Source organism: Piliocolobus tephrosceles, chromosome 16 (assembly GCF_002776525.5).
Source record: "Piliocolobus tephrosceles isolate RC106 chromosome 16, ASM277652v3, whole genome shotgun sequence".
Lineage (NCBI taxonomy): Eukaryota > Metazoa > Chordata > Mammalia > Primates > Cercopithecidae > Piliocolobus > Piliocolobus tephrosceles.
Window position 1 is genome coordinate 71093947 of NC_045449.1, and position 22667 is coordinate 71116613.

The window sequence follows — 22667 nt, forward strand, 5'->3', positions numbered from 1 at the left end:
TCTCCCAGAAGGCTGGGAATGGTCCTCCCCACCCCCCCAAGAAGACGTCCTTTCTGACAAAGGAGACTGCATTTCGGGTCCTATCCCAGGCAGAGAGTGGACGGGACTGTCGCCTGAAGTGGCGTTTCAGGGCCTTTGGCACTGTCATCTAGCTGAGGGCTGTGCATGGGCCTCACCTGGTCACAGGTAACTCACCTGGCTCTGTGGGGCAGGGATTGTAAACTCAGAGGCCTGCGGCGTGTGTCGAGGTGGAGGGGTGCAAATATTGGAAATTTGTGTGGGGTCCTTGGGGAGCAGCGCAAACTGGAAACTGTTTTGTCTAAAGGGCAGAGCGTCTTACACCAGCCCTGTGTGGTCAGGCAGGAAGGCTTCTGTGGTGTGGCCATGCGTCCTCCCTTTCTCAACAGAAGCTGACAATCTGGAGCTTTCAGAGAGATTGCCTGAGTTCTCAGCCTTGGCACGAACACACATTCTCTTTAAACAGGCTTGGGCCAACAGAACAGGCCTCTGTGTCTCAGGTTGGAATGAACCCTTGAGGTGAAGCTTAAAGACAGAGAGGATGCCCCCTTCCCCACCCAGGGACCCACACTGTAGGCCCTCACCTGCTCTGCTGCGCCCTTGGCCTCAGCATGGACACTGACCATGTGCTGCTGGGGACCCCCCAGGTAAGCAGCCTCTGAGGACCCCGGATGAACAGTGGGGAACAGCACTGATCCCCCAGTGGGGCCCCGAGTTCCCGGAGAGGAAGACTCGCTCCCTCCCAGGGGACGGCTGGAGACTTACTGACTCATGCATGTGTGGTAGGAATCATCCAGGAAGTCCCCGTCCCGTTCGCCCTCTGCTTGGGCGGGGACGGCAACTGCCTCTGTCACCACCGGCTAACGGGACAGAGGGGGTGACTTCTCAGGGTTCCTCCTGGGCAGGTGCTCCGGAACCTTTTCTCAGCACGCTGGCCTGTGGCACGGCCGTTCCTCCTGCCCAGCCACGCTGGGGTGCGGGGTGAAGAAAGGCTGGGCTAGCCCAGGACGGAGGAAGGCACGCAGGAACTGGGCTTTTTAAACACTTAAACCCAAGGAAATCGTAGCATCGCGGGACGGGGAAAATGAAAGACTTTGGAAGTCGTCAGGAATTTGACTCTCTGAGTTGGTTTCCAAGAGTCTAAGTTAAGCATCTCCAAGTGGATATTAAAAAGGAGCAGCAAGCCTCGGGGCGGCGGGGGCTGGAGGAGGTGGAGAGAGGAGGCTGCCGGAAGCCGCACTCGGGACCTCTGCAGCCACCGACCAGACCGGGCGGCCAGGACTCTGGGACTCTCACAGGCAGACCCGGGGGGCTGCCGGACTCCTCGGGGCCCACCTCGGGCCCTCTCTCCTGCCTCCTCTTTTTGGATTTCTCTCCTTTGCTCCGATTTTCCTCCCATTTTGAAGAGACAATGCTACTTCAGTTTGGAGCACAAACATATGATGAGCACATGGAAATGTGGTAATTCGGATGCATTCGTGATTGCAACAGATTGAAGAAATTAGACCAGACAAAGAGTGTTTTTAGAGGAGGAGGAGGAGGAGGAGGAGGAGGAGGCTGAGAGCGGGAGGGCGACGGGGGTGAGAAAGGGGAGGCCGCCTCTGAGCGGGACGCTGGGACTCCCGCCGCTGCTAAATATATCCGTAGGAATGGAGAGGGACCGGATCTCAGGTAGGCGGACAGCCCCGTCCCCATCGGCCACCCCCCACGGCCCTGGACTCAGGGCTTTATTTATGCTTGGGGGGAATAAGCATGCAAGGGGCGCTTTTGCTCATTTTTCACAGAAATACTTCTTTTCTTTTTGATGGTTCTAAGCTCATGGGACGAACGCCGTCTCAGAAGCTAAGCTCTCCTGAGTCTGGCTTTTATTTAAACTCGGCTCTCCTCTCTCCTGGCTACTTCCCTTTCCTTTTCCAGTGTGCCGCTCTTGCATGTCATGGCCACTCTCAACGCTCAGGCTGTTGGCGCTGAAACCTGGGGAGGGCGTGGGGGACCTGCCCCCCTGGCTCGGGTCTGGGGCGGCGGCGCTTGGACCTGGCCAGTGGTTTGTTTGTCCACTGTGTGGTTTGTTTTGTGCCTCCAGCCAAAGTCTGTCTTCAAGGCTGCCTCGGTCTCCTACCTAAAATAGCATTTCTGTGCCTTCCCGGCAGTTGATTATAGAGGGGGAAGCTCCCGGCGCTCAGAGGAGCCCGGCGTGTGTGCACGTGTGCATGTGTGTGTGCATGTGTGTGCGTGTGTCCATGCACGCTGGCAGCCCCCTTGCAGCGGGCACAGACCCATCGGGGTGTGAACCGGCAAATGAAGAGAAAGGGGGTTCCCGTGCCTTTAGTTCACCCCAGCTTTCCAGGCCCTCCCTCCCAGGCCCAGCCTCCTTGGTCTCTTCACTCACGTGCGGTGCTGTGGCTGCCATCGCACGTGGCCAGCACCGTCATTGGTAATTAGCGCTGATGACAGTTTCTGCTGCCCATGCCGACCTCTGAGCCCAGGGCTGGGAGATATGGGGTGGTTGAACCACGCTCCAGGCTTTGGGTATTCTGAAGTGACCTATGGGCCATGGAGCAGGGGTCGTTAAGAGTGTCAACCCCTAAGTGCCTTGGGCCCTGGTCTGTTGGTTGCCCCTATGTGTGTGTTGGGGGGTCCCTGAGAGGCCTGAGAGAGGGAGGCCCATCTCGGTGACTCCTCTATAGGACGTGCGGTCCCCTCCACCGCTGCTCCCAGGGCCACATCTTGATGTGATGTTGGGACTGGTGGAGCGGGTGTGTGTTGTGCCACTGAGCACGCCCAGTTGGGCACAGCAGGCGGACCTCAGGAGGAGGCCAGGGGAGACGGGCAGAAGGCTGGGGCGGCAGTGAAACCGCATCTTATCTGTTTGAGCTCGGGGTTTCAGGCCCGCTGGGATGGGTGGTTGTGGAGCCCAGTGTCCTGCTCTCGGCCCAGCAGGAGCCACAGGGCAGGGAGCACTGAGAGGGGCCTTCATCAGGCTTGCACAGTGGAGCCGTCCTCGGAGTGACCACCCCACCAGACCACAGTGGGTCCCCTGCCTCCTCGGCCACCAGCCCCGGGAGGACGTCACTTCACCCGCCTGGCTGGCAGGGGCCTCGGGGAGCCTCGGGTTCGACCTTCATTTTATAGATGATCCAGCCAAGGCCCAGATGGGTGAGCAGCAGGGGATCTGAGAGCTGGGCAGAGAGGCGTGGGTTTGGGGCGTGGTGCTCCCTGGGGAGCTGGAAGTGGTGGCACCCTCCCAGGCTCACCAAACACAAGCTTTTCATGAACTGAACAAAACACTCTTTGAAAGCAGTCAGCGCTGTGCCCCCAGAGACCACTCCGATCCCTGCTGCCCTTGGCCAAGGACAGCACAGCCAGGGATGAAGCGGGGACCTCCCCTCGGGCTGTGCCTTGATGAAAGATGCTTTCTACAAAATCCCATTCAGATGTGTTTTCATGTAAGAAAACGTACATTTTTAAAAACTCAGTTGTAAACTGGCTGCCTTCCGAATGATCACGAGAATCCCCGAGCTGTTTCCCTAACGAGGTTCTCGTCCAGGCAAACTTTAGCACTGGTCTTTAATTGTCACTGAACTCCCAAACAGTCCCTGGGGAAGTGAGTTCCTTCCTGTCCCTGCTGGGTGGCCTTGAGCAAGCCACTTCGCAGCTCTGGGCCGCAGTTCCGTAATCTGCAACGTGAGGGGTGGGAGCAGCCCGGCCCCAGGCAGCGTCCCCTCCTCCCCACGGGCTTCTGCGCGTGTCCTGAGTTTTGTGGGCACTTCTTCCCTCGCCGAGGGGCTCTTCCTCTTCGCAGGGTGTGGCTTATACCACTTTGTCAGGCTGCAAGCCACTGCGAGAGCTGCTCTGATCCCCACGCGTGCTCTGGCCTGAGGAGGAGCGTGGGGAGGATGCCGTGCCTGTGTGACAGAGGCCTGCCTGGCAGACACCGGCCCGCTGGCTTCCAGACGTGGCTGTGGGTGCCTCATGCCCCACTGGGCTGGTGTGTGAGGCGTGTCCAGCTCAGGCTGCCCTACAGCTGCCCAGGAAGGGTTTGTGGGAGGGGGTGGTCCTACCCTGGCGAGTCCATGGTGGTCTGCCGGCCCCAGGGAAGGCTTAGGAGCCCCAAGACCTGCCCTCTTGTCCCTCCGTTGTCCCTCTGTCGGCAGTGCCTGGCTCCGGTCTGGTTTGTCACGGGGGCCTGGGTACTCTCCCGCCCTCCCTGGGGCCTGTGGCCTTCCCCTGGGAAGGTGCTGGAGGGTTCGTCAGCAGGGCCAGCGTGAGTCATGCGGCGGTGACTGGCCGCTGAGGCATGGAAGGCCACTCCTTCCAGCCAAGGGTCGGAGCTTTTTTTTGTTCTGGACCGGCTTTGTGGCTTTTACAAATTAAGCAGTTTTATCTTGTTCCAAGAGCTTGTATTTCAGCAGGGAGAGAGTCTCCAAGAAGGGAACTTTCCACTGGGGAGCTCCGTTGGGCTGGGAGGCTAGGAACAGGCCACGAGGGAGAGTTGCAGGAAGAGGGCGTGGACGTCTGTGCGTGGTCATGAGTGCAGGCCCAGGGTCCTGGAGGGGGCTCAGCTACGCTGTTGCTGGACGTCTGTCCCCACCAGGGTCCGCCCCATGCAGTGTGGCACAGGGTAAAGCCCAGCTCCTCTTAGGGGTTTCCTGGGTCACCAGTGGGCAGGGAGCCGAGGCCCCCGGAGGGCGGTACCTCAGCCCTCACCCCTCCCTCCTGTCCCTCGCTCTGCTGTCCCTGATGGCCTCTGCCGTCCCCTGGGAGCTCTTACCCCTGGACACGGGGTGCCTATCCGGTCTCAACCTCTCCAGCTCTGCTTTTCCATCTCTGATGGGAGAGGCCTGGCCTGACGCACTCTGCACCCGCTTCCTGCCCGGCCCTGTGGGAACTCTGGTCCCTGTAGTTGTTTCCTGGGGCTGCCATCACGAAGTGCCACAAACTGGGTGTCTCAAAACACCAGACGTTTCTTGTCTTGCCATTCTGGAGGCCAGAAGTCCGAAATCACGGCATCAGCAGGCCTGGTTCCTTCCGGAGGCTCCGACGGGGAGCCTGCTTCTTGCCTCTGGCAGCTTCTGGCGGCTCCCGCAACCCTTGGCGTTCCTTGGCTCGTGGCCGTATCACTGGATCTCTGCCTCTGTTATCATGGGGCCTCCTTCTGTGCCCCAAGTCTCCCTCTGTCTGTCTCTTATAAGGATTTAGGGCCCACTGGGTAATCCAAGATGGTCCCATCTCAAGATCCTTAATTTCATAATGTCTGCAAAGACCCTTTTTCCAAATAGGCCGTGTTCATGGCTCTGGGTGGATGTAAATTTTAGGGGCCACCTTTCATCGCCCTGTTGTCCCCATGTGTCTGGATGCACAGAATGGTTCCATGTCCCAGACCCCTCGCTGGCCCCTCTGGCCCTTTGGGGTGGCCGGCGGCCTTTTCCACTCATTCCTGTGCTCCTGGTGAGGTGTCGGGGTCAGGCAGCCTCTGTGGGAATTCCGGGGGCAGCACGGAGCCGGCCCCTCCCCACCAGGCGTCTTCCTACCTGCCTGGAGCTCATGGTTGTGAGGGGGGGTCTCTCCTTGTGGTTTTGATTTGCATTTCCCCAGTGCTTAGTGATGTTAAGCATCTCTTCGCATTTATTGCTCATTTGCACATCTTCTTGCAGAAATGTCTGTTCAAGTCCTTTCCCTGTGTTTGGTTTGGATGATTGTTTTTGTTGTTGCTGAGTGTTAGGAGATCTATAGATCAATATCCAGATACTCATCCTGTATCTGAGCTATGATTTGCTGCCATTCCATGGATTGCCTTCCCACGGCGTGGTTAGTGCCCTTTGATATGCAGTTTTGTTTTTTTTGTTTTTGTTTTTTTTTTTGAGATAGAGTCTCACTCTGTTCTCCAGGCTGGAGTGCAGTGGTGTGATCTCGGCTCACTGCAACCTCCGCCTCCTTGGTTCCAGAGATTCTCCTGCCTCAGCCTCCTGAGTAGTTGGGATTACAGGCGCCTGCCACCAAGCCCAGCTAATTTTTGTATTTTTAGTAGAGACAAGGTTTCACCATGTTGGCCAAGTTGGTCTCGAACTCCTGACCTCAAGTGATCCGCCCGTCTCGGCCTCCCAAAGTGCTGGAATTACAGGCGTGAGTCACCACGCCCAGCCTGATATACAAATGTTTTAAACTTTGATAACATTCCACTTTATCTATTTGTTCTTCTGTTGCCTGTGCTTTTGGCGCCATAACCAAGAAATCATTGCCAAATGCAACGTCATGAAACTTTTCCCCTGTGTTTTCTTCTAAGAGTTTGGTGGTTTTAGCTCTTGAGTTCAGGTCTTTGATGCAGGTTGAGTTGATTTTTGCATGCGGTGTAAGGGCTGGTCCAGCCTCATGCTCTGGGCTCTTGATTCGCTTCTCTTCTTTTCTTATGCCCAGCTGGTTCTGCTGGGTAACAGGGAGGAGTGGGGAAGTCCCGGGCTGGGCCTGCCGTATCATCCCCTCTCAGGCCAGCTGGGGAGTCTCAGCTCCTGCCCAGGACCTGGCTGGACATGCACCCTACCGGAAAAGCCTGGGCCGCTTTTCTAGGCTGATGGCAGGGCCAGCCCCGGGCGTCCTGAGGCCTGCCCTGCAGACATACCCCTCATTCTCCGTGGTGTGGCTGCCCAGCCTGCGTGGGAGACCAGCTGTCTGTGCTTCAGGGCGTGGAGGCTGAGTGTTTCCAGGCTGTCCCCTTGCTTGGCTCTCCCTCTGGGGATGCCCCTGCAGCTCATTCTCTGCCTCCGCTTCTGCCATCTGTGCCTTTGTCTGCTTCTTGTTTGGAGGTGGTCATCCCTGCTGCCGCCCCTCATGATCTGGACAGGAGTCTCCGTCCTGAAGCCACCACCCAAAGCCCTGTGCCTCAGACCCCTCCTACCCAGCACATGGGTTCCACTGTGACCAACTCAGCAGCTGATGAAGCTTCCCCTGGGGCTCTCCTAGCGACGGAGAGCTGGCCTGCCCGGAGGCCTGGCCTCAGTCCCTAAGTGGACGTGGGGCCTGAGGGTGTCAGCCTTTTTCTGCTGCCTGGTGCTCTAGGGGTTGGCTTGTCACTCCTGGAAGCACTTGCCATCCTTACACAGCACCCCACACCCTCCTCCCCGCCTCCTACCCCTTCTTCCAAGGGGTCATCTCTGCTTCCCTCCCCACCCAACCTCACCCACGTGGTCCGCCCAGCAGCCTTTGAACCCCAACATGACACAATGAACCTCCCTTGCTGGTCACTCATTCATTCATTCAGCATTGGGTGCTCCCTGTGGACTTGGTGCTGGGGTCTGATGGAGGGCAAAGCCAGGCACAGTCCTTGCCCTCGTGGGACTGCACCAGTGCAAGACCACATCAGTAAATGTGAAACATGGGAAGTGACAGGAGTGACAAAGGGGACCAGTGGCAGGACAGGACCTGAGGTTCGTAGGACCAGGTCAGGAGGACTGCCCTGGGGGGAGACCTTCAGGCTGAGCACAGAAGGGTGAGGAGTAAACCAGGCTCAAACCCGGCAGGCAGCAGGGATCGCTGCAGGCAACAGGCAATGTGTTCAAAGGCCCTGGGGCATGGGGGGCTGAGGCCCGCAGCAGGGCAGGAAGGGAGGCTGTGGTTGAAAGAGAATGACTGTCATGTTGTGAAATATACATTTGGTTTTCATCTCCATTTCCTGGCATACAACTCCTAAAATCCTTGGAATCTCCAAAGTGATGTCTTTTTGAATGCTCATGATTGACAGACCAGCTGGCAGCCCCTAACCAGCTTCAGGATGGGGGTGGGTCCCAGGGAAGACTGGGTAGAAGTACAAGGTTGAGACTTTCAGCCCCACCCTCCAACCTCCAGGTAGGCGAGAGGGGCTGAAGGTTAAGCTGATCATCAGTGGCCAGTGATTGAATCAATCATGCCTTCGTGATGAAGCCTCCGTAAACACTCAGAAGGAGGGGGTCGGGGAGCTTCTGGAGCATGTGGAGGCTCCTGGAGGGGGGAGCGCCTGGGGAGGGCATGGAAGCTCTGCGTCCCTCCCCCATACCTTTCCCTACACCTCTCTTCATCTGTATCCTTTGTAATATCCTTTATAATAAACCAGTAAATTCCATGAGCCCCAGGAACATGTGTAAAAGAAAAAAAAAAAAAAGAATAATCCACAGCTGTTCTAGCAAGTTAATCCTACCAGCACCGGCCTTCCTCTGCCAACCTTATCTCTGGCAATGCCCCCCTCTCCTGGGCCACTGGGACCCCCCCTGCCCCACCACCCCTCCTGTGGTGGTCTTGCTGGCTGCTATCCTCAGGTTAGTTTATTTTTACCCGGCCTGCTTCCACCAGGGGCTGAAGCCTCCCTGCTCACTCCAGCTTCCTGGCCCATCTCTTGCTCTGGGCTGCCCGTCCACACCAAGTGACCAGAGCTTCTGAAGCTGTTCGCCGTGTGCCCCTGCCGGGCCCCATGCATCCCACATGGTGCTCCCCAGGGTCTCCCACTGGCAAGGGCATTGGCATGGGTTCTGGGGCTGCCTTGGTTCAAGCCCACCCTGACTGGGGGTCTGAGGGTCCCTGAGGGGGTCCTGAAGGCCAGGGCAGGCAAGGCTGGCATGCTCTGGGTGGTGGGGGCTGGGCAGGGGAGGGGGTCGTGGGTGGGGAGATGCCTCTTAACCAGCAGCCCACGTTTGGAGACTGATTTGGGCTCCAGGCTACGCCTTGAAATTGGGACAGAGAGTGGCACAGATCTCAGCCCGGGAGCCTCCCTCTGCCTGTGGACGCCCTCATATCTCCATCCACGGAGCCACCCTCCTCTTTTTTTTTTCTAAATGGGGAAACTCTGACTTGAGCACTGAATAAACAACACTCCCTCGAAATCAGCGAAGAGGCACCGGCTCTGAAACTGCCATGAAAACTTGAAAATGCTCTTTGGACCGATTTGCTGGAACAGATGGGTGTGATGGGGCTGCGGGGCTTCGGGTGGCAGGAGGCGTCCCCATGCCCAGGGCGTCCCCGTGCCCAGGGTTTCCCCGTGCCCTGGGCGTCCCCATGCCCAGGGTTTCCCCGTGCCCTGGCACTGCCTCTGCCCACTTTCCTAATCTCCCTCCACCAACAGGTGTCAGCTGTGAAATGCCTGCTGTGTGTGTCCTTTGGTTGAGTTCATCTTGTGCTCTTAAGTTCCTGTTAGACACAGGCAGGCTGCTTTAGTTCTTCTGGTGAATATTTGTTGTTGTTGTTGTTTGATACGGTTTCTTACTCTGTCGCCCAGGCTGGAGTGCAGTGGCGAGATCTCGGCTCACTGCAACCTCCGCCTCCCACGTTCAAGCGATTCTCCTGCCTCAGCCTCTCAAATAGCTGGGATGACAGGCGCCCGCCACCATGCCTGGTTAATTTTTGTATTTTTAGTAGAGATGGGGTTTCACCATGTTGGTCAGGCTGGTCCTGATCTCCTGACCTCAAGTGATCCACCCAGCTCGGCCTCCCAAAGTGCTGGGTTTATAGGCATGAGCCACCACACCTGGCCTATCTGGTGAATGTTTATTGAGGCCTACTATGTGCAGGCCCTCTCTTAGGTGGTTGGCCTGTAATGAGGAGCAACAAAGACACAGTTGCTGATCACTTGTTACTTACAGTCGGAACCGAGAGTCAGGCAGCCCACAAATGAGCAAATCCATAGATGATTTTGGACGAGGGCTGTGAAGATGCTAAGAACAGGTTGCTAGGGGTGTGTATTTGTGTGTGTGTGGGGGGGATTAATGGAAGCCCTTCCTCAGTGGTAACACTGAGCTGAAGCTCTAATGACCAGAAGGACCCGGCCAGGCCAAAATTCAAGGGGAGAGCAACCCAGCAAAGGGAACGGCAGGTGTGAAGGGCCCGAGGTCGGAGCCTGGGGAAGGTGGGAGTGGCTGGAGAGTGTTGTCAGAGACGGCAGCGGTGACACCAGTGAGACAGGCAGGGCCAGGTCGTGCCAGGCCTTGGAGGCCCCGGTGAGGGCTTGATTTTATTCTCACTATGGTGGGACCTCAGTGCCCTGTGGCTGCTGAGAATGGCCGGTGGCAGGCAGGGAGGCCTGCTAGAGGGGAGGGTGCTGCAGGCCCTGCAGTTGGAGAGGGAGGATCAGGATCTCTTTGGAGAGGAAGTTGGAGAGGGAGGGTCTCTGACTGCTGGATGGACCCACCTGCCTGGCTTCCCCATCAGCATCCAGCAGAGGCCACTCTGACCCCCTCCTGTTGATGTGGGCCCTGAGCCATCACCTCAGCAGCTCCTGAGTTTCGGGTCTGCTCTTGGCAATGGCGTGGGCTCAGCCAGGCTGGTGGGCAGCCTTTCCTGGATTCTTCCTCTGTCCTCCCCTGGGCAGTGTTTCTGTTTACCTGGAGAGGATGGGTGGGACTTGGGGACAATAGGGATTCAAAGAAGTCAGGAGTGGGGGTGCCTGTGCAGCTCACCCTGCAGAACAGACACTTTGGTTAAAGCCTAGAGCCTCCTGTCGGGAGCCCCGCTTGCCTCTCAGAGAGCACGTGGCTTGACCGTCCCAGGGACTGGGGGAGAGGCACAGCCATGCCTGTCCGGCAGCAGAAGGGAACCCCCAGGCCTGAGCCTCTCCGTTCTGTGGCCTCGTCTTTCCTCGGGGTTGCACCGTCTCCCTCGCTGTCCCCGCCGCCCCAGTGCTCACGTGGCTGGTGGCCCTGTCTAGGCTTGGTCTCCCGCAGTCCGCCCTGCCCAGCCCCACACAGCCTGTCCCTCCAGCTGGGAATCAGAGCTCCCCTGCAGTTCCAGGCAGCAGATTCGCTGCGGTGATACGGGGCTCTCAGCCACGCCGGCGGCCCTGCTGCTCTCAGGGGGACGGGTGTTGCTATTGACAAAGATTCAAGCACTACAGCTTCAGACCGGGAACAGTGGCTCATGCCTGCAATCCCAGAACTTCGGGAGGCCGAGAAAGGAGCATCAGTTGAACCCAGGAGTTCCAGACCAGGCTGGGCAACATAGCAAGGCTTTGTCTTAATAAAAAATAAAATAATAATAAAAAGAACTACAGCTTCAGAATGATTGGCTTCAGCATGTTTATAAAGTCAACAGGCTTCAGTGTCCTGGGCCGATGTCGCTGCGTCTGAGGGAGAGAGGAAGAGTCTGGGGTGATGGGCATGGGGACTTGTGCTCCACCTGGGGCAGGTGGTCTTGGACTGTGCCTCTGATGTGTTTGTCGTGGAGGGGCGGTGTCCACTGAGGACTGGATGTTGAGGTGTGGGTGGGGGAGATTCTGAAGCATTGGGCATTTCTCGTGCACTGGTGCCCCGAGATTGCAGAGAGGGGACCCGCCCAGCCTGGTCAGGGAGGCACGTGGCTGGGAGGAAGGGGAGAGGAACCCGGTTGCAGAAAGCCTTTCCTCCAGCAGGTGGCGCCGTAAGTTCTCGAGAGTCCAGCTCCTGCGGGGTTTCACTGAACTCGTGGGAAGAGGCTCTGGGTGTAGTTTCCGCCAACTGTGGCTGCTCACTGCAGGCGAGGGAAGTGGCGAGTGCAGAGAATGAGAAGCACCAGAGGGCAGAGGACCACCCCCCGCACAGGCACGGGGGTGCTTCCTTCCCTGCACAGGCACGGGGGCCCGAGCCCTTGGGGTTCCTGTCCTAACTGGGCAGGGAAAGGGAGGGTTGGAAGCTCAGTTAGGGGGAAAGGGAGGGGTCTCCCGCCATCTCTTTTAGTTCATTTTTCCTATTTTTGGTTGATATGTTTCAATCTTTTACATTTTTGCAACTTTTTGCCATAAAAGTTTTCAAAGACAGAAAAGATGAAAGAGGGCTGGGCGTGGTGGCTCATGGCTGTAATCCCAGCACTTTGGGAGGTTGAGCTAGGAGGATCACTTGAGCCCAGGAGTTCAAAACCAGCCTGGGCAACATAGTGAGATCCCATCTCTATAAAGAATACAAAAAATTAGTCAGGCATGGTGGTGCAGGCTTGTAGTCCCAGTTACTCGGAAGGTTGAGGTGAGAGCATTGTTTGAACCCGGGAGGTTGAGGCTGCAGTGAGCTGGGATTGTGCCACTGCATTCCAGTCTGGGTGACAGAACAAGACCTTGTCTCAAAAACAAAACAAAACCACAAAAAAGAAATCATGAAAGATTCTAAAGTAAACACCCATGCATCTACCACCTAGATTCCACAGTAACCATTTTGCTGTTTGCTTCACCACAAATCTATCTGGCCAGCAGCATCCATGCTGGTTTTGATGCACTTAAAATAAGCTGCAGAAATCAGCACACAACATCCTGTCAACGCCTCAGTTTGCATTTCATTAACTAGAGTCCGGCATTTGTCTGTGATTATTTTTGTTTTTCTTTGAAGTAAAATTTATATACCCTGAGATGCACAGATGTGAAATGTTCTGTTCTTTGAATTTTAACAAATGCATCCACGTGTATCCCAGCCTAAGCAGAACATAGAACATCTCTATCACCCCAGAAAGTTCCTCATGCCCCTCCAGGCGCATCACAGCCCCCATTTCCCCCGGGGCAACCATAATTGTGCTTTTTTTCCACCATGAAATAATTTTGCCAGTTTGAGTGTTTCTTCCAGTTACCTATGTTGCTGCAGGTGCCAGCGATTTGTTCTGTTTTATTGCTGAGTAACATCCACTGTGTGAACATTCTGTGGGTTTTTAGCCATTCTCTTGTTGAAAGGCCCCTGGCTGTTTCCATCTGGAGGCTCTTGTGAGTAAACCTGTTATGGTGGTTCTTCTTGTACAAGTTTTTCTGGGCGTATAGGCATTCATTTATTCTGTAGAAATACCTAGGGTAGGTATAGGGTAGGTATATGTTTAGTTTTATAAGAAACTGCCAGATCTTTTCCCAGAGTGGCCCTTCCATTTCACACTCCCACCAGCAATGGATACGAGTTCCAGTTGCTCCACATCCTGGCCAACATTTGGTGCTGTCACTCTGTGAAATCTTAGTCATTCTGGTGGGTGTGTAGTGGTATCTCATTATGGCTTTAATTTGCATTGGCCTGATGACTAATGCGATTAAGCACATTTTCATGATTGGCTCTTCATATATTTTTCCTTTGTGAAATGTCTTTTCAAATCTGTTGCGCATTTTAAAATTGGGTTGCTTGACTTTTTCTTCTGGATACTGATCTTTTGTCAGATACGTGTTTTGCAAATATTTTATTCCAGTCTGTGGCTTGTCTGTTCATTTTCTTTTCTTCTTCAAGAACGAGGTCTCGCTGTACTGCCCAAGCAGGTCTGAAACTCCTGGGTTCAAGCTGTCCTCCTGCCTCTGCCTCCCTAAGAGCTGGTTTTACAGGCACGAGCCACCATGCCCAGCCTGTTCATTTTCTTAATGGTGTTTTCCAATAAGCAAAAGTGTGTCACTTTAATTTTTATGAAGTCTAATTTAACAAATTCCTTTCTCTGTGGTTATCTCTCTGTGTTCTTTGTAAGAAACCTTTGCCTACCCTGCCAAGTTGCAAAGATATTTATGTTTTCCTCTAGAAGGTTTAGAGTTATATAGCTTTTATGAATTAACTTTTGTGCATGGTGTGAGGTAGCGGGTCAGGGTTCATTTTGTTGTCATTTAATGTGTCTATTCGGTTGTTCCAAAATTCATTTTTTAAGCTTTTGTTTTGTATTTCCTTGGTGACTTATGAGGTTGCACAATTTTCCAAGATGCTTATTGGTCATTTACATATTTTCCTTTGTAAAATTATCTGTCCAAATCTTACTTCTTTTTAAAAATTGTGTTGTTTCAAGATTGAGTGATTTCTGAAGGCTTCATTTTATAATGCTTGAAAGAATGAACACCTGTTCCCCAACTATAGGCTTTTGCTGTCTTTGTCTTGCAGCTTCTCAGTGGGGTAAGACTTGCGTTTTGTTTTGTTGCTGCTTTGTTGCTTCTTTATTTGATTATTTCCGCGTGGGGCTTATTTAAAAAAAAGAATTATGTTGTTTCATATGTTTTTTATATATTCTGGATGTAAGTCCTTTATCAGATATACGTATCATAAATTTTCTTTTTCATATTGTTCCTTTCCTTTTGGTTTTCTTAATGATGTTATTTAATGAGCAAGAGTATTTTGTTTTCATGAAATCCAATTTATCAACTTTTTCCAGTTTTGATTTATGATTTTTATGACCTATGCAGGAAATCTTTGCCTACACTAAAGTCAAAAGAAGTTCTCCTATTTTCTAGAAATTTTATAGTTGTATATTCTATGATTTCTTTTATTTTTAAATTTTAAAAATTTTTTTAAATGTTGTAACCTTTTATAGCTGTCAGAATGTTCTAGGATTCATTTTAAATCAATTTTTGTATTTGGTTTGAGGTCAGGGTTAACTCTCGTTTTTCTGTACTCATATCCAGTTCTTGCCCCATTTGTTAAAAAGACATACCTTACTCTGTTGAATTACCTGATACCTTTGCTAAAAATCGTTGACTGTATATGTGGTCCTGTATTAGTATATGTACGTATATACATATAGGCCCTATGTTGACTGTGTATGTGGTCCTATATTAGTATATGTACATATATACATGTAGGTCCTATGTTGACTGTATATGTGGTGCCATCATAGCTCACTACAGCCTGAACTCCTGGACTTAAGCAATCCTCCCACCTCAGCCTCCTAAGTGGCAGGGACTATAGGCACATGCTACCACACCAAGCTAATTTTTAATTTTTAAGATTTTTTGTACAGATGGGGTCTCATTATGTTGCTTGGGCTGGTCTGTAATTCTTGGGCTTAGGTGATCCTCCCACCTCGGCCTCCCAAAGTGCTGAGATTACAGGTGTGAACCACTGTGCAGGCCTGATTTTTGAATATTAAACCAACCTTGCATTTCTGGAATACGTCCAACTTGCTTATGAGAGATAATCCTTTTTACATATTGCTAAATTTGATTTGCCCAGTTTTTAAGGATTTTTGCGTGTCGATTCATGAGGGATATTGGTGTGGTATTTTCTTCGTTTGTTAGTTTATTTTGGTAATGTCTTTATCAGCCTCATTTTGGCCTCATAAAATTAGTTTGGAAGTGTTCCCTTCTCTTTGTTTTCTGTGAATTTTCGTAAGGTTGATGTTGTTTCTTCCTTAAATGTTTGATAGAATCCACCAAGAAAACCGTCTAGACCTAGAATTTCCTACTTCGAAAGGTGGTTGTTTGTTTTTAATCACAAATTCAATTTAATATATAGAAAGAGTTTTTCAGGGTTTTTTTTTTTTTTACTTCTTTTTTTTACTTTTGGTAAGTTGTACTTTGAAGGGATTTGTCTCTTTCAGGTAAGTTGTTGAATTTACTCATTTAAAGTTGTTCATAATACAAGCATACCTAGGGTTTGCTTCCAGACCGTGGCAATAAAGCAAATATTGCAATAAAGCAAGTCACACAAACTGTTTGGTTTCCCAGTACGTATAAAATTTATGTTTAGGCCAGGCATGGGGGCTTATGCCTGTAATCCCAGCACTTTGGGAGGCCAAGGTGGGCGGATCATTTGAGGTTAGGAGTTTGAGACCAGCTTGGCCAATATGGTGAAACCTCGTCCCTATTAAAAATACAAAAATTAGCTGGACATGGTGGCGCATGCCTGTAGTCCCGACTACTCGGGAGGCTGAGGCGGGAGAATTGCTTGAACCTGGGAGGTGGAGGTTGCGGTGAGCCGAGATCGCACCATTGTACTCCAGAATGGGCGACAGGGCGAGACTCCATCTCAAAAAAAAAAAAAAATTATGTTTACACTATACTATAGTCTATTAAGTGTATAAGATCATTATGTCTTATTGCTAAAAAATGCAAATAATCATCTGAGCCTTCAGCAAGCTGTAATCTTTTTGTTGGTGGAGGGTCTGCCTCAATGTTGATGGCTGCTGACCAGGTGGAGGGTCTGCCTCAATGTTGATGGCTGCTGACCAGGCGGTGGTTGCTGAAGGTTGAGGGTGGCCATGGCAGCAGTTTCTTTGTTTCTTTTCTTTTCTCTTTTTGATACAGGAGATATTGCTCTATTGCCCAGGCTGGGGTACAGTGGCATGATTTCAGCTCACTGCAACCTCTGCCTCCTGACTCTACCTCCTGGGTTACAGCAATTCTCTTGCCTCAGTCTCCCACGTAGCTGGGACTACAGGCGCCAGCCACCATGCCTGGCTAATTTTTGTATTTTTAGTAGAGGCAGGGTTTCACCACGTTGGCCAGGCTGGTCTCAAACTCCTGACTTCAGGTGATCTACCTGCCTCGGCCTCCCAAAGTGCTGGGATTACAGGTGTGAGCCACCGTGCCTGGCAGGCAGTTTCTTAACTGATGTTTATGACATGGATTGACTCTTTCTTTCATAAAAGATTTTTCCATGGCACGCATTGTGTTTGGTAGCATCTTACCCACAATAGAGCTTCCTTCAAACTTAGAGTCAATTCTTTCAACCCCTGCCACGGCTTTATCAAATAAGTTGATGTAATATTCTAAATCTTTTGTTGTCATTTCGACAATATTCACAGCATCTTCACTTGGAGTAGATTCCATCTCCAGGAACCACTTTCTCTGCTCATCCATAGGAAGCAACTCCTCATCTGTCATCTGTTCAAGTTTGATCATGGGATTGCAGCAATCCAGTCCCATCTCCAGGCTCCACTTCTGATTCTAGTTATCTGCTGTTTCCACCACATCTGCCGTGACTTCCTCCACTGAAGTCTCGAACCCCTCATGCATGAGGGTTGGAATCAACTTTTTCCTAACTCCTGTTAATGTTGGTATTTCCACCTCTTTTTATGAATCACAAATGTTCTTAACAGCATCTAGAATGGGGAATCCTTTCCAGAAGGCTTTCAATTTACTTTGCCCAGATCCATTAGAGGAATCACTAACTATGGCAGATACTGCTTTATCAAATATATTTCTTAAATAATAAGACTTGAGAATCAAAATTATCCCGGGCTCCATGGGCTGCAGAATGGATGTTACATTAGCAGGCGTGAAAACAACATTCATCTTTACATACATCTCCATCAGAGCTCTTGGGTCAGCAGCTGGGTGGTCAATCAGCAATAATATTTTGAAAGGAACCTTTTTTCCTGAGCCGTAGATCTCAATGATTTTTTTTTTTTTTTTTTTTTTTTTTTGACGGAGTCTCGCTGCCTCACCCAGAATGGAATGCTGTGGCGTGATCTCGGCTCATTGCAACCTCTGCCTCCCGGATTCAAGTGATTCTTGTGCCTCAGCCTCCTGAGTAGTTGGGATTATAGGCAACTTGGGATTACAAGTGTGCACCACCACGCTTGACTAGTTTTTGTATTTTTAGTAGAAACAGGGTTTCACCATGTTGGCCAGGCTGGTCTCAAACTCCTGACCTCAGGTGATCTGCCTGCCTCAGCCTCCCAAAGCACTGGGATTACAGGCGTGAGCCACTGCACTGGGCCCTATTTATTTTTTTTAAATTGAGACAGAGTCTCACTTTGCTGCCCAGGCTAGAGTGCAGTGGCACTATCTTAGCTCACTGCAACCTCCACCTCCCAGGTTCAAGTGATTCTCCTGCCTCAGCCTCTTGAATAGCTGGGACTGCAGGTGTGCACCACCATGCTTGGCTAAGTTTGTATTTTTAATAGAGATGGGTTTTCACCATGTTGGCCAGGCTGTTCTTGAACTCCTGATCTCAGGTGATCTGCCTGCCTTGGCCTCCAAAGTGCTGGGATTACAGTAGCTGGAATTACGGGCGCGTGACACCACGCCTGAATAATTTTTGTATTTTTAGTAGAGACGGGGTTTCCCCATGTTGGCCAGGCTGGTCTCGAACTCCTGACCTGAAGTGATCCGCCCACCTCGGCTTCCAAAAGTGCTGGGATTACAGGCGTGAGTTGCTGCACCGGGCCTCAATGATGGGTTTTAAATATTCAGTAAACCATGCTGTAAACAGATGTGCTGTCAAGTAGGGCCTGTTATTCCATTTCTAAAGCATAGACAGAGTAGATTTGGCAACATTCTTAAGAGCCCTAGGATTTTTGGAATGGTCTGTGAGCATTGGCTTTAACTTACAGTCGACAGCTGCGTCAGCCCCTCATGAGAGTCAGCCTGTCCTTTGAAGCTTTAAAGACAGGCATGGACTTCTCCCCTCTAGCTATGAAAATCCTAGATGGCGTCTTCTTCCAGTAGAAGGCTGGGACATCTATGCTGAAATTCTCTTGCTTAGTGTAGCCACCTTCATCAGTGCTCTTCGCTAGATCTTCTGGGTAACTTGCTGCAGCTTCTCCATCGGCACCTGCTGCCTCACCTTGCACTTCCGCATTATAGAGATGGCGTCTTTCCTTAAACATCATGACCTGACCTCTGCTAGCCTCAAACTTTCCTTCTCCGGCTTTCTCACTTCTCTCAGCCTTCATACCATTGAAGAGAGTTAGGGCTTTGCCCTGGATTAGGCTTTTGTTTAAGGGAATGTTGTGGCTGATTTGATCTTCTATCCAGACCACTCAAACTTTCTCCATAGCAGCATTAAGGCTGTTTTGCTTTCTTCTTATTCATGTGTTCACTGGAATCGCACTTTTAATTTCTTTCAATAACTTTTTCTTGGCATTCACAAGTTGGCTAGCTATTTGGCATAAGAGACCTCACTTTTGCCTATCTTGGCTTTCAACACGCCTTCCTCACTCAGCTTAATCATTTCTAGCTTTTGATTTAAAGTGAGAGACGGCTGACTCTTCCTTTCACTTGAACTCTTAGAGGCCATTGTAGGGTTATTAATTGACTTCATTTCAATATTGTTGAGTCTCAGGGAATAGGGAGGCCTGAGCAGAGGGAGAGAGAGAGCAGGGAACAGCCAGTCAGTGGGGCAGTCAGAACACACATGTTTATTGAATAAGTTCACTGTTTTATCTGGGTGTGGTTTGTCATGCCCCAAAAACAACTGCAATAATGGCATTGAAGATCACTGATCACTGGACGCAGCAGCTCGCGCCTGCAGTCCCAGCACTTTGGGAGGTGGGTGGATAACCTGAGGTCAGGAGTTTGAGACCAGCCTGGCCAACATGGTGAAACCCTGCCTCTACTAAAAATACAAAAATTAGCCAGGTGTGGTGGCGGGCGCCTGTAGTCCCAGCTACTGGGGAGGCTGGGGCAGGAGAGTCGCTTGAACCTGGGAGGTGGAGGTTGCAGTGAGCCGAGATCGCACCACTGCACTCCAGCCTGGGCAACAGAGCAAGACTCCATCTCAAAAGTAAAAATGAAAAATAAAAAGGCCAGGCGCGGTGGTTCATGCCTGTAATCCCAGCACTTTGGGAGGCCGAGGCAGGCAGATCACGAGGTCAGGAGATGGAGACCATTCTGGCTAACATGGTGAAACCCCATCTCTACTAAAAATACAAAAAAAAAAAAAAAAAATAGCTAGGCGTGGTGGCGAGCGCTGTAGTCCCAGCTACTCGGGAGGCTAAGGCAGGAGAATGACGTGAACCCCGGAGGTGGTGAGCCGAGATTGCGCCACTGTACTCCAGCTTGGGCGACAGAGCAAGACTCCATCTCAAAAAAAAGAAAAGAAAAAAGAGATCACAGATTACCATAGCAGATATAATAATAATGAAAAAGTTTGAACTATTTCAAGAATCATCAAAGTCCTACACGAAGAGACACAGTGTTCACATGTTGTTGGAAAAATGATGCCGGTAGACTTATTTGATGCGGGGCTGCCACGAACCTTCCATTTGTAAAAAGTGCAGTATCTGTGAAGCACAATGAAATGAGGTGTGCCTGTATTCCTTATCATTGTAACGTCGGTGGGATCGGTAGGGAAAACACTTCATTCCTCTTATTGTGAGTTTATGTTCACCATCTCCGTCTCATCAACCTAGCTAGGAGGTTATCAATCTAGATCTTTTTAAAGAACCAGCATTGGACTCCCCTTTTCTGCTGTCCATTTCCTTAAGTTTCTCTGTTATCTTCATTACTTCCTTCCTTGTACTTGCTTCAGCACATTAGTCAGGGCCCAGTCAGGAAACAAAAACGACACCGGTAATTTGAATAGCAACTTGTAATATAAAGTGTTCTTAACTGTAAAAGGTAGTTAACTGTTAAAGGGATCACAACGGGGTGACATTGTGATATAAGAAAGATGTATTTGGGCTGGGCATGGCGCAGTGGCTCACGTTTGTAATCCCAGCACTTTGGGAGGCCGAGGCAGGCGGATCCCTTGAGCTCAGGAGTTTGAGACCAGCCTGGGCAACATGGTGAAACCTCATGTCTACCAAAAATACAAAAAATTATCCCAGCATGGTGGTGTGTGCCTGCAGTTCCAGCTACTCGGGAGGTTGAGGTGGGAGGATCGTTTGAGCCCGGGAGGTAGACATTGCAATGACCTGAGATTGCACCACTGCACTGTAGCCTGGGTGACAGAGGGAGACCCTGTCTCAAAAATAAATAAATAAATATATCTAGTATCTATCTATCCATCCATGTATCTATCTATCTAGTCTCTGTCCCCCAACTTTGTTTGGCATGTAGCTCCTAAAAGTCTTGAAATCTCCAAAGTGATGAGTGTCTTTTTGTTTGCTAAGGAGGTGACTGGTGGCTGGAGGCTCCTGGACAGCCTGGGGATGAGGGCTGGTTGCTGGGGGACCCAGCCTTGTGATTAGAAGGCTAGAACTTGCAGCCTTTCCCACCCAACTCCTGGGAGGCAAGAGGGGATGAAGGTTGAATTGATCATCAATGGTCAAAGATTTCATGTCATGCTTATGTAGTGAAGCCTCCCTGAAAACCCAAAAGGATGAGGATTGTAGAGTTTCAGGTTGTTGAATACCTGCAGGTGACGGGAGGGTGGCGCACCCTCCCGTGGAAGCTCCATGCCCCTTCCTCCATACCTTTCTTATGCATCTTTTCCATTTGGCTGTTCATTTGTATCCTTTGAAATATCATTTGTGGCCGGGCGCGGTGGCTCAAGCCTGTAATCCCAGCACTTTGGGAGGCCGAGACGGGTGGATCACGAGGTCAGGAGATCGAGACCATCCTGGTCTACACGGTGAAACCCTGTCTCTACTAAAAATACAAAAAACTAGCCAGGCGAGATGGCGGGCGCCTGTAGTCCCAGCTACTAGGGAGGCTGAGGCAGGAGAATGGCGTGAACCCGGGAGGCGGAGCTTGTAGTGAGCCGAGATCCGGCCACTGCACTCCAGCCTGGGTGACAGAGCGAGACTCCGTCTCAAAAAAAAAGAAATATCATTTGTAATAAATCCACAATTATAAGTAAACTGATTTCCTGGGTTCTGTGAGTCACTCAAGCAAATTATTGAACCTGAGAAGGGAGTTGTGAAGACCTCCAATTTATAGCCAAGTCAGACAGAAGTTGTGGGTAACCTGGTGTCTTACCACTTGTGACTGATCTCTGCAGTTGAGGGCAATCTTGTGAAACGGAGCCCTTAACCTATGGGATCTGCACTAAATCTGGTTGGTGTTAGAATTGAACTGAATTGGAGGACACCCAGTTGGGGTCTGCTGAGTATTGGAGAATTGCTTGGTGGGGGTGGCGGTGGGTGTGGGGGCGGGGATGGAAGGAAACCACACATCTGGTATCAGAGCTGAAGAACTGAGTGCTGTGAGTGAGAATAGAGAGATAGAGTTTGTTTTGCCCTATACAAGAGGACTCTAAGGAGTATAGAAATAGCAAATATAAGAAGCAGCTACTTTAGAAGAGAACATAGGAGGAAAGCTTTGTGACATTGGAGTTGGCAATGCTTTCTTGGATATGACACCAGAAATACAACAAAATAAATAAATGATAAATTGGACCTCATCAAAATTTAAAACTTTCGTGCATCAAGGAATACTACTAATGGCGTGAAAAGGAAATCCGCAGAATGGAGGAAAGTATTTGAAAATCATATATCCAATAAGGGACTAGTATCCAGAATATATAAAGAACTCCTACAACTAAGCAACAAAAAAACAAACAACCCAATGAACATACATTTTTCCACAGAAGACATACCAATGGCCAAGAAGCAAGGAAAAGATGCTCAGTGTCACTAATAATCAGGGGAATGAAAATCAAAGCACAATAAAATATGATTTCACACCCTTTAAGGTGGCTGTTAGCCAAAACATGGATAACAGCAAATGTTGGCAAGGATGTTGAGAAATCGGAGCCCCATGCATTGCTGGTGGGAATGTAAAATGGTGCAGCTGTTGTGGAAAAGATATAACAATTGCTCAAAAAATTAAACTCAGAATTACCATAACATCCAGTGATTCCAATTCTAGATGTATACCCCAAAGAATTGACAACAGGGACTTGAACAGGTGTGTGTACATCCTTGTTTGTAGCAGCACTTTTCCCATAACCAAAAGATGCAAGCAATCCAGGTGTCCGTCAACGGATGAATGAACAGACAAAATGTGGTCCATCTGTACAGTGGAATATTATTCTGCCTTGAAAAGGAAGGAGAGGCTGGGCATGGTGGCTCACGCCTGTAATCCCAGCACTTTGGAAGGCCAAGGTGGGCGGATCACTTGAGGTCAGGAGTTTGAGACCAGCCTGGTGAAACCCTGTCTCTACTAAAAATACAAAAATTAGCCAGGCATGGTGGCACGTGCCTGTAATCCCAGCTACTAGGGCAGCCGAGGCAGGAGAATTGCTTGAACTAGGGAGGTCCTGGAGGTTGCAGTGAGATCGCGCCACTGCACTCCAGTCTGGGCGACAGAGCAAGACTTTGCCTCAAAAAAAAAAAAAAAAAAA

General features: G+C 50.7%; 1 protein-coding gene across 1 annotated transcript in view; it reads left to right on the forward strand.

Moving 5' to 3' along the window:
- Window positions 1-865: 865 nt before the first annotated feature.
- Window positions 866-22667, forward strand: part of SEPTIN9 (septin 9) — a 175324-nt gene continuing 153522 nt past the window's right edge. The window contains exon 1 of the mRNA XM_023211696.2: window positions 866-1689. Coding sequence (XP_023067464.1) covers window positions 1668-1689 — 22 coding nt within the window. The 5' untranslated portion in view covers window positions 866-1667. The remainder of the gene's footprint in view (window positions 1690-22667) is intronic.